The 15,436-nt window shown below is 42.6% G+C and overlaps 1 protein-coding gene across 3 annotated transcripts in view; it reads right to left on the bottom strand.

Moving 5' to 3' along the window:
- Positions 1-869: 869 nt before the first annotated feature.
- Positions 870-15,436, bottom strand: part of MAP2K5 (mitogen-activated protein kinase kinase 5) — a 283,567-nt gene continuing 269,000 nt past the window's right edge. Inside the window, exon 21 of one of the 3 annotated variants that reach the window (XM_027852077.1) lies at positions 870-1,801. In XM_027852077.1, coding sequence (XP_027707878.1) covers positions 1,697-1,801 — 105 coding nt within the window. In that variant the 3' untranslated portion in view covers positions 870-1,696. The remainder of the gene's footprint in view (positions 1,802-15,436) is intronic. The other 2 variants (XM_027852078.1, XM_027852076.1) reach the window with 2 other exon arrangements.

Raw genomic sequence — 15,436 nt, 5'->3', positions numbered from 1 at the left:
TCTGTATTCTAGAGATTGAATTTGCCTCCTTGCATTAGGAACTCAAATCTTTCTTTGGGGCATCTGTATATACAATATTTCAGACCATTGACTTTTTTTTTTCCTCCTGGCTTCTTTCTAGGATCTTATCTCATACAAATTTTTGGGTGTCTTAGTTACTATTCTTCCTTCTTTGCGGCTATCCTTTAGATCAGGGATTCTTAAGCTTCCTTGGGTCATGGACTCCTTTGGCGATCTGGTGAAGCCTATGGATCCCTTCTCAGAATGTTCTTAAATATTTGTGTGTGTATGTCTTTATGTTGTATGTTGTTCAGTTGTTCAGTCCTGTCAGAGTCTTTATGACCCTATGTATCATAGCCTGCCAATACTGACCAAGTATTTTGCCAATACTTGGCAAAGATAATGGGGTGGTTTGCGGTTTTCTTCTCCAGTTTATATTGTATATCTGTGTGTGTGTGTGTGTGTGTGGGTGTGTACTGAATACAGCTGTATGGTTTAGTAGGAAGAACAATAGATAAAAATCAAAAGGCTTGGGTTCTAGGCTGGGCTTTGGTAAGTACCTTTGCAAACTAACTCTTGTGACTTTGAGCAAATCACTTAACTTCTCTCAGGCTCTCTTTCCTCATCTGCCAAATGCTGGGGTAGAACTGGGTAGTATCTATACCTCAACCAATCTAGACAACTGCACCCAGACCATGCTTTGCATCCCATCTGGTCATCCACCAGGACACTACCCCTCCCTCTCCCCCTCTCCCTCTTCTCTCCCTCCTCTTCCCCCCTCCCCCATTTCACCTTAGGCAGTTGAATTTACTCTTCTGAATGCTCTGAATCATCAAATCAATACCACCAATGCAAATGGAAAAATGGCAACTGGAAATGGCAATCTATTGCCCTATGGCTCCACCCATAGTCCCTCTGGATGCTTAGATTAAAGCTCCCTTCTGTGTCCACCATATCCCTAGGTGTGTTGTATCCCAAGTAGAATGCAACCTTTATGACGGCAGGAATGGTCTCACTTTTGTGTGAATATACAAAGCACCTATTATGCTTGGCACCTATTGTGGACTCGATTGATTGACCTATAGTTCTTTTTAGCCCTGTCCTGTTCTAAGCTCTTTTCATATGCCCAGACTCATCCATGCTTGGGACAGATGACACAAAACAAAACTTAAATGAGGTGGTTATGCAGTTGTAATGCTTTTATCGTTGGTGTATGACACACTGAAGCTTTCTTCCCTCTGGAAGTTCCCATCCCTTCCCCTCCCCCCACTCCTTTCCCATTTAAAAAAACACAATAAAGCCAAGAAATATCAGAAAAGGCCATAAAGGAAATGGGAGTATCCAGGCTCCCTGGGCCCATCACTTCGTCATTCTGATAGCAAAAGATTCAGGTTCAGTAATTTCATAGGGCTGAAACAGACGCATTCAGCAGTCCAAATGGCTGACTTCTGGCTGTAGGCTGTGTCCTGGGGACCCAGGCCCCTGAAGGTTAGTCAGTGAGACAGCAGAGAAGGCAACAGGGAATTCTGATGAATTCCCTCTGACTTGGAAGGTGTGCACGCTCACCAAGGCTCTTCTGGTGCTTGGAAACTATGCTATGTAGTGAACATAATGCGATACAATAGACTGCAGGTTTCTTTTTTTAAAACCAGTGGCAGGATTTCCTCTCTGTGGCTGCTTTCTAGGATATCCCTGCTCACTGAGGCCCCTGCTGGGTCCGTCTCTCCTCCAGCATCCTGCACACCCACATGGAGACCACTTCAGCATTCCCATCGTTGTACTGCATGATAAATGGGTGGCCCTAAAGGTAGGAACAGAAACAGATTTATTAGCAATAATATTCATCCTAACAAAAAATCCCACAAAAGTTCCATTTTAACACTATGTAGGTGGGAGCCCAAGCTCTGGCCCAGTCCATACAAGGTGGAAATGTCCTGTGATGTCTAGCATGTCCTGTGATGGATGACCTTACAACCGCCATTATAAAGAAAGTGCTTTACAAACCTTAAACACAGGGAAAAACTGGTTTTATAGTCAAAGAAACTGAGTTTTTTGTTGTCTGAAAATAAGACTAGTTTTCAGAGAGGCTCATCTTCAGGGAGCTGGCTGCCTGGTGAGGGGTTCTATAGCTATATGAATCCATGAAACGGTCCTGCTAATAATCAGTCAACTGAGTTACAAATACATGGGTGAAAGGAGCCATGAAGTCAGCTAACAAAAATCTAAGGTGGGATTTGAGCCCAGATCTCCTGATTCCAAGTCTACTGCCTCTTGGGAACCATCTTCATTTGGTCCTTGGTAAATACTGTCTTGTCCTGTCCTGTTAGTTATTTTTAGATATGTATATCTATCCTGTTTCCCCTAGCAGACTGTAAGCTACCTGAGGGCCCGCATTGTGTCTAATACTTCTTTAACCTCCACAGTGATTCCTATGCCCAGTGAAAGGCGTATAGCAGGATCCAATAAATACATAAAAACGTTTTTATTGAGATCCTGTTTTTATATCACCTTTATTTTCTAGTATACTCCCTCTGCCTCAATGAGTCATCTCTTAGAATAAAAATAGAAAGAAAAAATGCAGTTCAGCAAAACTAACCAAGACATCAAATGAATTGGTCAGTATATTCAAAATCATAACCACAGTCACCCACTTCTACAAAGGAAAGAGAGAGGTTGTTTCTTCTCCAAGGCCAAGGTGACTCAATGCATATTTAATGACTAGAACCCATGTCTCCTGAATTCTAGTCCAATGCCCTGCCAAGAGACCCAAATGTCATCTGGTCACACACTTCATGTCAGTTCCTTCAGCCCTCCCCTCTTCCACTAAAACCTTCCTAAAAATAAATCAGAATCTGGTTAGCTCACTTTCTTTGGAAGTGTTTCTGGAACAAATGCAAACACATTATGGGAAAGACCATATTGATGTGTTTGTTTCCATTTCCATAGAGTAGTTACTAGAGCTTGTGAATGAAAATTTCTGCTGCTTCCTCCTGCTACTGTACAGCTCACTCTCAAGCTGTACAGTCTGATTTAAGAGCGATGGGCACATTTCCAGGCTTAGTCTTCCATCTGTTTTTATCCTCTGTCTCTCTCCGTGTATAACCTATTTATACATGCACATAAAATAGACACACAGGCTCTGCTATCTTTAGCTATCTCCCCTTCCCACCCATACGCAAGATGTACACTCTCAATCTCCAAGCCCCTCAGGATTTCCTAAGGAGTCTTATGGAAACCAGGGAGAGCTGTCAACAGAGCCTCATTTAAAAATCAAGTGAAGGAGAAAGCAGAAAAAGGTTTTCCTGCCCCACTCCCTTCAACCCTAAGCCTAGCATCTCTTTAAGGATGACTACTGTCATTGTTAATTGGGCTTAGGATATGTGGCATTTTTCTCCACCAAAGATCCTAGAGTTGTGTGAGGTAAGAGTCAACTGGCGAGGACAGGCAGAGAATGTCTAACTCAAGGGAGGGGAGAATGGACGGTGTTCCTCGGGCCAACCAAGAAGACTGGCAGAGGGCAGACATGACTGGTTAGTTTTTCAATTTCCTTTCTCCCTCTCTCCACTACCAACTATCCCTCTGCTCCCTTTCCAACCCTCCCTCCTTCCTCCTCAGTCTCCACTCCCAGTCCCTACCCTTTCCAACCTTCTTCCACCCCTGCTCCAGCTCTCCCTCCTGCTCTCCTTTCTCTTCTCCCCTGATCCCCTTTTCCTTAGCCTCTTCCCTGTACCCTCTACTTCTTTCCTGCCCCTGTTTTTTGGCCTCCTCCCCCATTTCCACCCCCTCCCACAAGCACCCCCTCCCTTTCTGGCAGAAGGATGAAATGAGGGAGCCTTATAGGTCTGTTTACGCCGGCCTGAACCAGGTGTCAGCCTTGCCAGTGTCCCAAACTGCTCTTTCAGTACACCTCAGCCTTGACCTGCAGGCCCCCAGGGGACAGTCAGACCAATTACAGCAGATTGCAAGGAGCTTCAGTGAGATGAGATCATCACACCCATTTTCAATTGTGCCTAAAATGGATCTGAACCCAGGGTTCCAAAGGTGAAAGGCTATGGCATCTTTCCAGCATGTCACCCAGCCATCCAAAACCGTAATGACTGAGAATGGGGGATGGGTGGGAGGGAGGAAGCAGAGAGAGGGAGGCAAGGGATTTGCCTGATAAATGAGAACAGAGCTCCAGGCTTGGGGGAAAGCAAGGTATAAGGAGTAGTCTGGATAGTGATTAGTGAATGGACAAGAATGAATCACAGGAGACACAGGCTACAGACAACTTGCAGACACACAGGTGAACAGAGATTTAAAATAACAATCTGGGAATCCTACCAATGACTTCAAGGTCAAATCCTGCCTAAGGCAAGGGAGATGGGTGTTGGCGCTAACTATGAGGCTGGAAGAAGGTGTGAATTTCTGGGTGTTTGCCATGAACTAAGGTTTGGCCCCCTAGGTGGAGATTCAAGTAGAATTATACTTGTCTAAATTCATTCATTCAAAGAAAATAAGTGTTAAATGGAAGTAATTCCCTATTAACAATGCCTTGCATTTTTATAAAGGCACAGCACATGTCCACTCCTCTGTATTTCCATTGACAACAGACCTCATTATCATTAGCCTGGACAACTGGAGGACCCTGCTAACAGATCTTCCCCTGCTAACAGATCTTCCCATCTCCTCTATCCTCTTTCATTACTGCTACCAGATAATTTTTTCATACATAGATCTGAGCATATCACTCTTTACTCCTAACCCGTCACTTGTCAGTTAGTGGATAAGCATTTATTAAGTACTTACTACGTACTTCCTATTGCCCGGCAAATTCAAGGCTTGTGCCTTGAAGTTTTGTGCCCAGAGTTCAAAACTCTTCATAATCTGTTACCACCTCCCCCTTTTCCAGTTTTACCTCAGTTTTACTCTGAGGTGGCTCATGCCACCATGTTGGTTCCTATGGCTGGAATGCCCTTCCTCCTCCTCTTCATCTGTTGAAATCCTTTAATTCTGAACTCAAAAAAACATTTCATCAGTCCTTCACTAATCCCCTTGGTAGTGATGAATTCCAATCCTGATCAATATAGAGCCCTTTGATCTGCAACTAATATGCTTATTGTGTAATGTTATATAGTATGGTTAACTTTATGTTCTACCTCACTTACTAAGATGGCGAACTTCATGAAGGCAAGGACTAGCTTATCTAAACTTTGTATCTCACTCAGCGCTAAGCACAATTTGCTGCAGACAGCAATTATTTAATAAATGTTAATGGAATTAATGAGAGAGTTTAAATGACTTACTCAAGGTCACAGTCACGTGATAGTCCTAGGGTTCTGATTACAGTTTTCATTCATTCATGTTTAGCTGGACCTGCTGCTGTATATATATACACTTGTGTGTGTGTGTGTGTGTGTGTGTGTAGACATATTGGCATTTTAGGTCATTCACAGCCTGCCCCAACCTACCTTACCTTTCTAGCCTAATTATAATTGACATCTTTTGCTTTCACATCACTTTCATTTCCAAATTATCTCCCTATCTAGAGAGCCATTCCTTGTAACATGTAATCTGGTGGGGTGGGGGTGAAACTTCAGCAAAACTAGCCAGCATCTCAAATGAAAGTGATAGTAGCCTGGCCTCTGCATTTCCTAATTTCTTTTTCAGTTAAACACTGGGTCATTCTTTTTAAGTGGTGTTCACTCAGTTTTGCTGCTGTTGTTTTTTTATTCATTCTCATTTATACTGTTTTCCTGGTCCTGCTTACTTTACTCTGCATCAGTTCACATAAGTCTTCCCATGCTCCTCTGAATTCTTCACTTTCTTTTTTGTTATGACATAGTAATATTCCATTATGTCTACATACCACAATTTGTCTAGCCTTTCTCAGAATTGAGAATGTTTCCAATTCTCTGCTGCTGCCAAAGTGCCATGTAGGGAGGTAGGTGCCATTTACTCATGTAAAAAGTATCTATCAAGGGTTTTAGTATGGCTGAGATTCTTCATGAATCTTAAGAAAAGGAAGAATTATAGTAATACTTGGGGCATATTTAGCTCAACAATCCTGCTTCTAAGGACAGACTAAAAGGGCACACTTTCTAATGTACAGGAGGGTCTAGAATATGTGGTCGCAAAACTGGAGGATCAAAATCAAGGCACCAGTTATATTCACATACTCTGTGATCTCACCACACAGAAGTATACACTGTTCCTGAACTCCCCCACACCTACCTGCTTTCCAAGGCAGTGAATTAGTTCTGCTGCTCCCTATGAGTAGAATGCACTTTCCCTCAATTTCCTTCCAAATCCCTCCCATCCTAGTCTCTGCTTGCTGAAATCCTATCATCTCTGAAGGTTCAGTTCCAATGCCACCTCCTCTATGAAGTCTTCTCTGATCTCAATCAGAAGTTATCACTCATAGCACTTGGTATGGACCTGTCCTTCACCCTTATATAACTTGTGTTGTGGTATTTGTATAGTCTCATTAGCCTTACTAGACTGTAAGCATTGTGTTTGATTCTATCTATCTTTGACTCTTCCCTATATGACCTGAGCTTCATAAATACAACATGGTAGAGCAGAAAGAGCAGACTTAGAGTCAGAAAGAAACCTGGGCTTAAATCCAGGATCCACTACCTACCAGCTGTGTGACCTTGGCCAAGGGCCTTAGTTCTTTCATATGTAAAACAAGGGGGTTGGCCTAAATAACCTCTCAGGTCCTTTCTAGCTGTATGGGTCAAGTACTAAAGGTTTGTGAAATTTCAATGAGTTTTATCCAGTCTTCTGGATATTTTCTCCTTTTACTTATTTTGACCACCCTCTTTCTACTTTCTGAAATCTCCTACTGGGAGCAAGAAAATTCTTCCAGAGACATGTGAAGGTAAGTTTCTTTTTCAAGTTGCTAGGAAAGGAGTGACCTCTTGCCTTTTGAAGTGAACAGTGGGAAGCTGCTTGCCTGAGCCAGTATGTCAAGTCTTCGCTTTCTCCTCCCCCATGGAAAGCCTGGGGTAATAGTACTATCCAAAAATACTAGATGACTTTGGTTTCCATATGCTCCATCTCTGTAATCATCTGTTCAGGAACAATTGGACCAGAACTGCAGGAGAGGGAGGGCTGAGACGACCCTTTACTTTGCTGAGAAGGAACAGCAGGGGCCCTCTTTGCCACCTGAGTCCAGGTACTAGGAGGTAAGGAGGAAAGGCATGCCTGCTCTGCTTCACATTGTACCTCTATCCCCTTCCTTCCCCAGCTCTGCCTGGGCACCTCTTTGTTGTTGCTTTAAGTATTTCAGCTCTGGGCTCCTCTTAAGCCAACAATGTCAAAATTGTGGGTCTCAGGTTGGGTAGGGCAAATGCAGAATTAAAAATGCCAGTAGGCCTCATCTTACCCAATCAATCTGTGTCTAAAGAATGATAGGTAGGAAGGAAAGGAGAAAATTAGCATTTATTAAGTGCCTACTATGTGCCAGGCACTGTGCTAAATGTTTTATAAATATCTCAGTTGGTCCTCACAACAACCTTAGGAGGTAGGGGCTGTTCTGATCTCCATTTTACAGCTGAGGAAACTGAGACAGGTAGCAGTTAAATGACTTGCCTGGGGTAGCACAGCTGGGTTTGATTTAGTTCTTTCTGACTCCAAGATTGTCTCTATCCAAGACACTACTTAACTGTGCTTATACAAACTGGGTCACTTTTTAAATGAACTTAGAAAGAGTTAATGAAAGAAACTGTAGTAAATCCTTAGATAAAGTGAAGAATCCCTTTAGAATGCAAATCATCATCCCTTAACTGGGCAGCTAACAAGTATTTCTTGAGTGTTCATTAGGTACCTACCCTGTGCTAGTCAGCAAGGAAAATACCAAGTATAATAATTAGGAAGGTGGGGTCCAGCATCATCGGATTAGATCTAGAGCCCCAAAGGCCCTTAGAGGTCATCTACTCCAGCCCCCTCATTTGACAGATGAGGAAACAGAGGCCCAGAGAGATTAAGTGGGGGGAAGGAAAGGGAATGAGCATTTATAAAGCACTTACTGTGGGCCAGGCACTGTGCCATTAAGTTAAGTGCTTTATGAACATATTATCTCATTTGATCCTCATAACCCTTTGAAGTAGGTGCTGTTACCAAACACATTTTACAGATGAGGAAACTGAGCCAAATAAAAGTTAAGTATCTTGCCCAGGATCACACAACTAAGTAAGTGGCTGAGGCCGGATTTGAACTCAGGTCTTCCTACCTCCAGGCCCAACCTTCTGTGCACTATAGCTACCTCAGGTTAAATGACTTCCCCAAGGTCACACAGGTGGTGTCAGGGATGGGATTTGAACTGAGGTCCCCCAACTCCAAATCCAACTCTTTGTCCTTGGGAGTTGATGGAAAGAGCGTCAGACTTTCAGTCACCAGACCTGGTCTCAAATTCCTGTTTATGGGCAAGTCATTTCTCCCTGCTACCATTGCTACATTGTAGGTAGTCAGCATCGTTTCTGCGGCTAGACTGAGGAAGAGCTAGAGGACAAGAACGGGGTGATCTGTCTCTGTGTGTGCTGAGAGTGGCAGGCTCTGTATGCAGCCGCTGACTGTGTGATTCGTGTTCGTCACAAAGTCTCAAGTGTTTTACCTCTGTGTTTGTTAGATGCTGCCCAAGGTTCATTCTCTAGTCTCCCTTCCATTACAGCTGAGGGGCACAGTGGACTTGGACTCAGGATGAGTCCATTCTTCAGCCATTTACTCAGCCATGTGACCCTGGTCAAGTCACAACTTCCCCAAACCTCAGTTTCCCCATCTGTAAAAATGAGGGCATGGGCCCTGATGGCCTGCAAGGTCGCTTCCTTCCAGCTCTACATCTTTAATCCTGAGGTTGGTCTTCTGACTTATTCCAGGCACGTAAGATAGAAGGCAGGATGTAAGGCTACAGAAATCCTCATTAACTACATATAATAAAATAGTGACTCGTTCCCAGACAAACTGGGGGTAGGGAATTAGGGATAGAAAGCAATAAAGATAGGGGTAGCAGGCCCCTATTGAATTAATTTATTACCTTCAGGGGTTGCCCGTTTTCAAAGTATTATCTTAATGAAGTAGCTTCCCATATCTATTTGGACTAAGCAATCCTCCGAAGAGAACTAATTAATAGTTGTTGAAATGCCTGGTCATTTCAGTGATCAGTGTGGGGCTGGGGGTGGGGGGACCCCCATCCTTTCAGGTCTTCTTTTGTGTGCAGTCTCCCCGCACCAAACTGTAAGCTTCCTGAGGTCAGGGATTGTTTTTCTTTTTTATTAATTGTATTGATGGTACTTAGCACAGTGCCTGGCACATAGTAGGCACTTAATAAATGTTTATTGGATTAGAATTAAGTTATGTATTGATTTAGTGCTAATACAAAGCCTCTAAGGGGCCCCCAATTGCCCTCTAGGATAAAACATAAACTCCTTAATCTGGCTTTTAAAACCCCAGCCAGTGGTGGGGAACTTGTGATCTCAAGGCCACACCGTGGTCCTCTATGTCCTCAAGTGCAGCCCTTTGACTGAATCCAAACTTCACAGAACAAATCCCCTCACTAAAAGGATTTGTTTTGTAAAACTTGAACTCAGTCAAAAGGCCGTACCTGAGTACCTAGAAGGTCAAATGTGGCCTCAAGGCCACAGGTTCCCCACCCCTGCTCAAACTCCCCTTTCCATTTATTTATTCCTTCATTTCACATTATTCCCCTTCTCAAATTCCGCATTCCGCTCATGCTGGACTGCCAGCTGTTCCTTGAACTGGACACTCCATCTCTTGCCACGGCTTGTTCCCATAAGCTGTTCCCCATGCCTGGCATGGACTTCCTCTTTCTCTAGCCTTTTCCAATCTTGACCTCCCCACCCTACCACCCCCACCTCCAAGCTCAGTTCAGTTGTCTTCCCCTTCTAGAACTTGTATTTTATTATCTGTGTGTATGTGGTTCAAATCTGGCCTCAGACACTTACCATCTGTGTGACCCTAGGCAATCACTTAACTCTGTTTGCCTCAGTTTCCTCATCTGGAAAATGATTCAGAGAAGGAAACGGCAAACCACTCCAGTATCTTTGCCAAGAAGACCCCAAACGGAGTCATGAAGAGTCAGACGTGACTGAAATGACTGAACAACTAAAGCAGCCATGTCTGTTGAACTTAATACAAGTAAAGGGTTAAGTATACTGAGTAAAAGTAGTAGGGAAGACATCGGCTCGGGAGAACAGCCCTGCCTGTACCGAGAGTGAATCAACAGCCAGGTAAAGAGATTGCCCTGAGAATGTTTAATGGAAGTACACCAACTTCTTATTCAAACTTTTCTCCCTTAAAGGCTTTTTTGGGTTACCTTTGTCACAGCACCCAAAGACAGGGCCATTTCTGTGGTTGTGAGCCCAATGAACAAAACAGAAGAGATTGGAATTATATGACTTGGGGAACTCTCCAAAAGAGACACACGAATTCACAAACATTAGCTAGTGCAGTGCAGTAGGAAGAGTGCTGGATTTTAAGTACATATTATAGCTCTGCTGTTATACCTGTGGCCTTGGGAAAGTCACTTAATCACTCTGTACCTCAGTTTCCTCATCTGTAAAATAAAGCATGTTAGACTAGATGATCGATAAGCTCCCTTCCAAACAGAAAAACCAAAACCAAAACCTATGAATCTACGACCTCATTATCACCACCATCCTCATCTCCATCACAGAAGTGCTGTTTAAGGATACACACACACACACACACACACACACACACACACACACACACACACCCCTTTCTTTCTATAAGCTTAAATCACTGTGGTTGTTTCTTTCCAGTTCTCTTCACTATAACATAAAGAATGAGGGTAAATAGATATTACTTTCAGAATTGCTTAGATAGAGAAACTGAGTTCCCATAAAGATCTGAACAAAGGTGCTGGGGACCTGGTCCTACTATCAAGAGAAAAATCAGAGTTGGTATAATTTCTGTTCTGAGGGCTAGCATAGTATTCTGCATGAAATTGGCACTCGATAAATATTTGCTGAGTAGATGAATGGGTCAGGAAGGTACAGGAACCCAATTAAGGGAAATCAGAAAAATGGAGAATTCACAAAACAGTCATTAAACCACCTTGGACCATTCTGCAGGTACCTGATCCCCTGATGCCCCAGATCAACCCTAAGGGATGCCAGGATTCAAGGACACTGAGTCAGGAGAGTCCTATTATGGCAAGAAACCAGATGGAGAGAAGCAAAGCACCTGCATTTTCAACCTGTGAGGGATGTCTGCAAGGCCACTTCTGGAGCTATCCAGAAAGGGAAACGGGGTGAGATGCTCCCCTCGGTAGCACTTACTTCCCCATGTTCTCAGATCCTATTCCGAGCCTGGATGAACGCTTTATCTCTTTGGCAGAGGAATCAGGGTCTGTAAGAGCTAAAGTAACCCCAGCGAGCTCAGAGGAACAATGGAAACATTAATGTTGCTCTTAACCGTGAAGCCGGGACATTGATATTACACTTGTAAAAAGCAATTTTTAGCCCTTGTGAAAGGCATCGTCTGAGTGCCCAGACACCAAGGTCCTTTATTCATCATACAGAGAGCACATTAATAGCCATGTATGCAAAGGAGCAGCCAAGCAAGTGGCAAGATGAAGCTGCTGAATAATCATGCTAACCTCATCAACAGGCAGTGGGAGCCCACTCTCATTTCCTTTATTCTCACAGGGCTAATTCCAACAATTAAACCGGTGAGGGTTGAAGTATTATGGTCCACAAACTTCTCAACAGAAGATGGAGGCATAATAAAGGGAAAAGGACATGACTGCAAAAGGTAAGATGGGTCCAAAAGTGGGACACAACGGTGGGGAGGAGGGGAGAAAGAAAGTCACCTGGAGCCTGACACGGACCAGACTTGGAAATAAATAAATTACCTGAGTGAGATGAAGGAAATTGATGGAAACTTAATAACTCGTGAAAAGGAAATCATCATTTGGCCAATGCAGTCCTTTCTTCACCTGGGCTTTAGTGTCCAGGTGCTTTCTGTTGATTTCTACTTTACATACCTGTGTAGTCATGTCCCAATTCTTGCTCACTCATTTAACTGTGATGAAATCCGTTACCAATGGATTGAATAGAGAGTACTATTACCAAGTCCTCAGTGGTGCTTATGTTTTTCTTGTCAGCCTGAGAGGTCAACTCACTTTCTCCATTTCTCCCCTTGCCTCCCAGGTCCCCCAAGATGTCTGTGAAAAAGCATTTCAAGGTTGGATCTTCTGTTGCCATTTTCAGTGAACTCTCCACACTCAGAGAAAATCTGAATTCAGAAACTGAGAAAAAAGGCGTTGTTCTGCTGGAGGCATCACCATCCAATTTTATGACGCTGCTGTTATCTTTGACTCCTTCCTCTCTCTCAATATCCAATAAATTGTCAAATATTATTACTTCTCTCACCACAATACCTTTCTCATCTGTCTCTTGTCTCTTCACTCACATACCCCCTTCTACCCTATTCAGGCCCTCATCACTCTCCACCTAAACTACTGCGAAGTGTTTTCTTCTTTTTTGGTCTCTGTTTCCCTTGACAATCCATCCTCCACACAGATGCCAAATCTAAATTTCCAAGACAGAGATCTGATCATGTCACTTGCTTACTGAAAAGCTTCAGTGGTGCCCCTGTGCCTTGAGAATAAAGCAAAAAAATACTTTAGCAGACACTAACATCCTCTTCAATGATTCCCACTGATCTTTCTGGACTTATTCATATTGTACCTTTTCATGAATTTGGCATCCCAGTCACAATGGCTTCCTAGCTGCTCCTGAACTCAACAGGCCACCTGTTGCCCGTCTATATGACCTGGCACAGTGCTGTCCCTCACGCCTAGAATGCACTCATTCCTCCCCATTTCCCTAGAGTACAATCTCGAGCTTCCTTCAAGGTACAGATCTTTGAGCCTCAGTGTCTTCACCTGTAAAAGGGGGACAATACTATTTGCATTATCTACCTACAAGGTTGTTTTAGGATAAAAAGCCGTAATGTATGTGAAGCACTTTGCAAACTTTGATATAACTGTCAGTCATGGTGTTACATGTTGTATCCCCCTGTGGAAGGTTTGGTTTTTGCCTTCTTATTCCTTATGTCCATCTATGTCTAGTGCCTTGTTTACAAAAGGTGTTTAATAAATATTTGTGTTACTGCAAGTGTCTTTGGGACAGTGTCGCTGTCCAACGGAGAGCACTATAGTCCATGCCTGTCACCAGAGAAGAGCTGACCTCTGGTTATTTTCCCTTTCTTTCCTTGGGGGAAAACCCTTAAATTAAGATTCCTGGTTTGTATATGTGTGTGTGCTACATATAGAGGTGACTGTCCCTGCATGTTTGTCTACAAAAGTTACTGCACCTTTGCCTGATCCTCTCTGCCAAATTCTTTTTTAATTAAATTCTATTTTTTTAAAGAATGAAAACTGATGTCCTCCTCCCCTCAGAGAACAAAGAGAGAAAAAACCTTTGTAACAAATATGTCAAGTCAAGCCAAACAAACTTTTGCATTTCTTCTGCCTAATTCTTATTTGTCCTTCGATTCAGGTCCCATATGACATCTTCTTGGGCCATTCCAACACTCCCTTGTCCTAAACCCTTCTGAGATTAGCTGTTGTACAATAAATTGCATATACCAGGAGCTTAATAAATGTTCGTTGAATGCTCCCTACCATTCCTTTGACACATACAATGCCTCATATAATTATTTTTTCCTGTGTATGTCTTGTCTTCCAGGTTACATTGTAAATTCATGGAGGAGAGGGTCACCATCTTATGCTAGTCTTCCTTCTGCCTTATATAAAGCAGATCTTTGAATAAATATTTATTCATTGACTGGGCTATATGTAGCCAAGAAACTATTTTGGCTCCATTTGGTTCGGATGGAGCAGCTCTTAAGTTGCTGTGCTTTCCTGATGGGCTGGATGTTGGCTCTGTTATGTCTGGATCCCTGCAAGCAATGACCTTTCCCCTGGGGCTTTCGGGAGCACTTTGTCTGTGTCTTTAATGTATGATAGTATGCAAATTAATGGAACAAAGTAAAATCACTAAATTTACTGACTCATAATAAATCATGACTTTAAAGAACTTTCAACATGTAATACATCCTCTTTTTGTTGCAGTCACTTGTTTTATACCCTTTTGGCACCAAGTTCATAGGATTTTGATGCTCAATCCAGTTTTGTCTGGCCAAAGTCAGAAATGTCAGAAGTTCTGGGTTAATCGAGTATGGGTAGAAGCACATACAGTGCATGACTATTACTATCACAAAATGAAACCATAGTAAAACAATTACTTTTCCTAAGCAATTAGCGCACCATTGTTTACCTACCCCTTGATATACATATACTTGCTCTGTGGATTTTCACCAAAAAAGACAACTGCAAATTATACTTCTTTTTCACTACTGGGAGTACTTCTTACCAGGAGAGACACATTCTGCTTCTAGGAAGCAGGAGGCATACAACTGGTTGGAGGAATACATATGGCAACAGGGGAGGGGAACTGACATTGCTAAGGCATTAGGATTCAAGGAGAGCTATGGCTGGTCTGAAAGATTCAAGAATAGCATTGCTTCATTAGCCTGAGGGTCACAGGGGAAGCTGCTTCACTTGACACTGGCCCCTCAAAGAATTACAGGTAATCCTCCAAAACTCATGTAAATTGCTCAAAAATTAGATAAATAAGTTTACAGTTTAGTGGATGTTTCATTCACAAGTCAACCAGTTTCCACTGGTCCTCGGGTTAGCTACTTCTTGTTTCCCCTTACCCTCCATAGCTGACTGACTCACTCTAGTCATGTAAATCCTCAAACCATCTTTCTTCTTTGATAAGGGCTATTAAACAGTTACTTAGGACTTTGTTATTTGAGCCTATTTGGGTTAAAGGGCAGGCAAGACTTTTGGTCCAGAAACTTTCTACAATTTTACTCATTAAAATTTATGGAAGTAGGATTTTGTTATATGAATTTTCACCTTTTTGGAATTTTTTAAGGAATGGATTTTCTTTATGTAGAGATGGATAGGCTTGTAATGTAATATTAGGTATTGCAATTATCTATTTGTATCTTATCCACTCTGCCTCTGGCTCCATGAGGGAAACAACCATGCCTTTTCTAAATTTTGCTTCTTTGATTCAATATATACTTAATGAATGAATGGCAGAAACAGGCTCTAACTACAGGTTCAAAGGGTACTAGTCTTCAACAAGCAAGTATAAAGTATTTACTCTGTGTCAGGCATTGTGCCTTTAAGCACTGGGGATATAGAGACCAAAGGGAAACTCAGTAAATATAGATTGGGATCACTTAGAGTGATGTAGAGTGGGAAGAAGACTTAACTCTTTTCTAGTCCAATCATCCCATTTTACAGATGAGTACACAAGGCTAAGAGAAGTGCCAGGATCTGCCTAAGGTATACGTGTACTTAATGGTAGAGATGGGACTAGAACTCACA

The sequence above is a fragment of the Vombatus ursinus genome, unplaced genomic scaffold, assembly GCF_900497805.2.
Source record: "Vombatus ursinus unplaced genomic scaffold, bare-nosed wombat genome assembly UNPS02009205.1, whole genome shotgun sequence".
NCBI classification, from domain to species: domain Eukaryota; kingdom Metazoa; phylum Chordata; class Mammalia; order Diprotodontia; family Vombatidae; genus Vombatus; species Vombatus ursinus.
The sequence above is the reverse complement of the archived record's forward strand: the minus strand, read 5'-3'. Positions and strand labels throughout refer to the sequence as shown.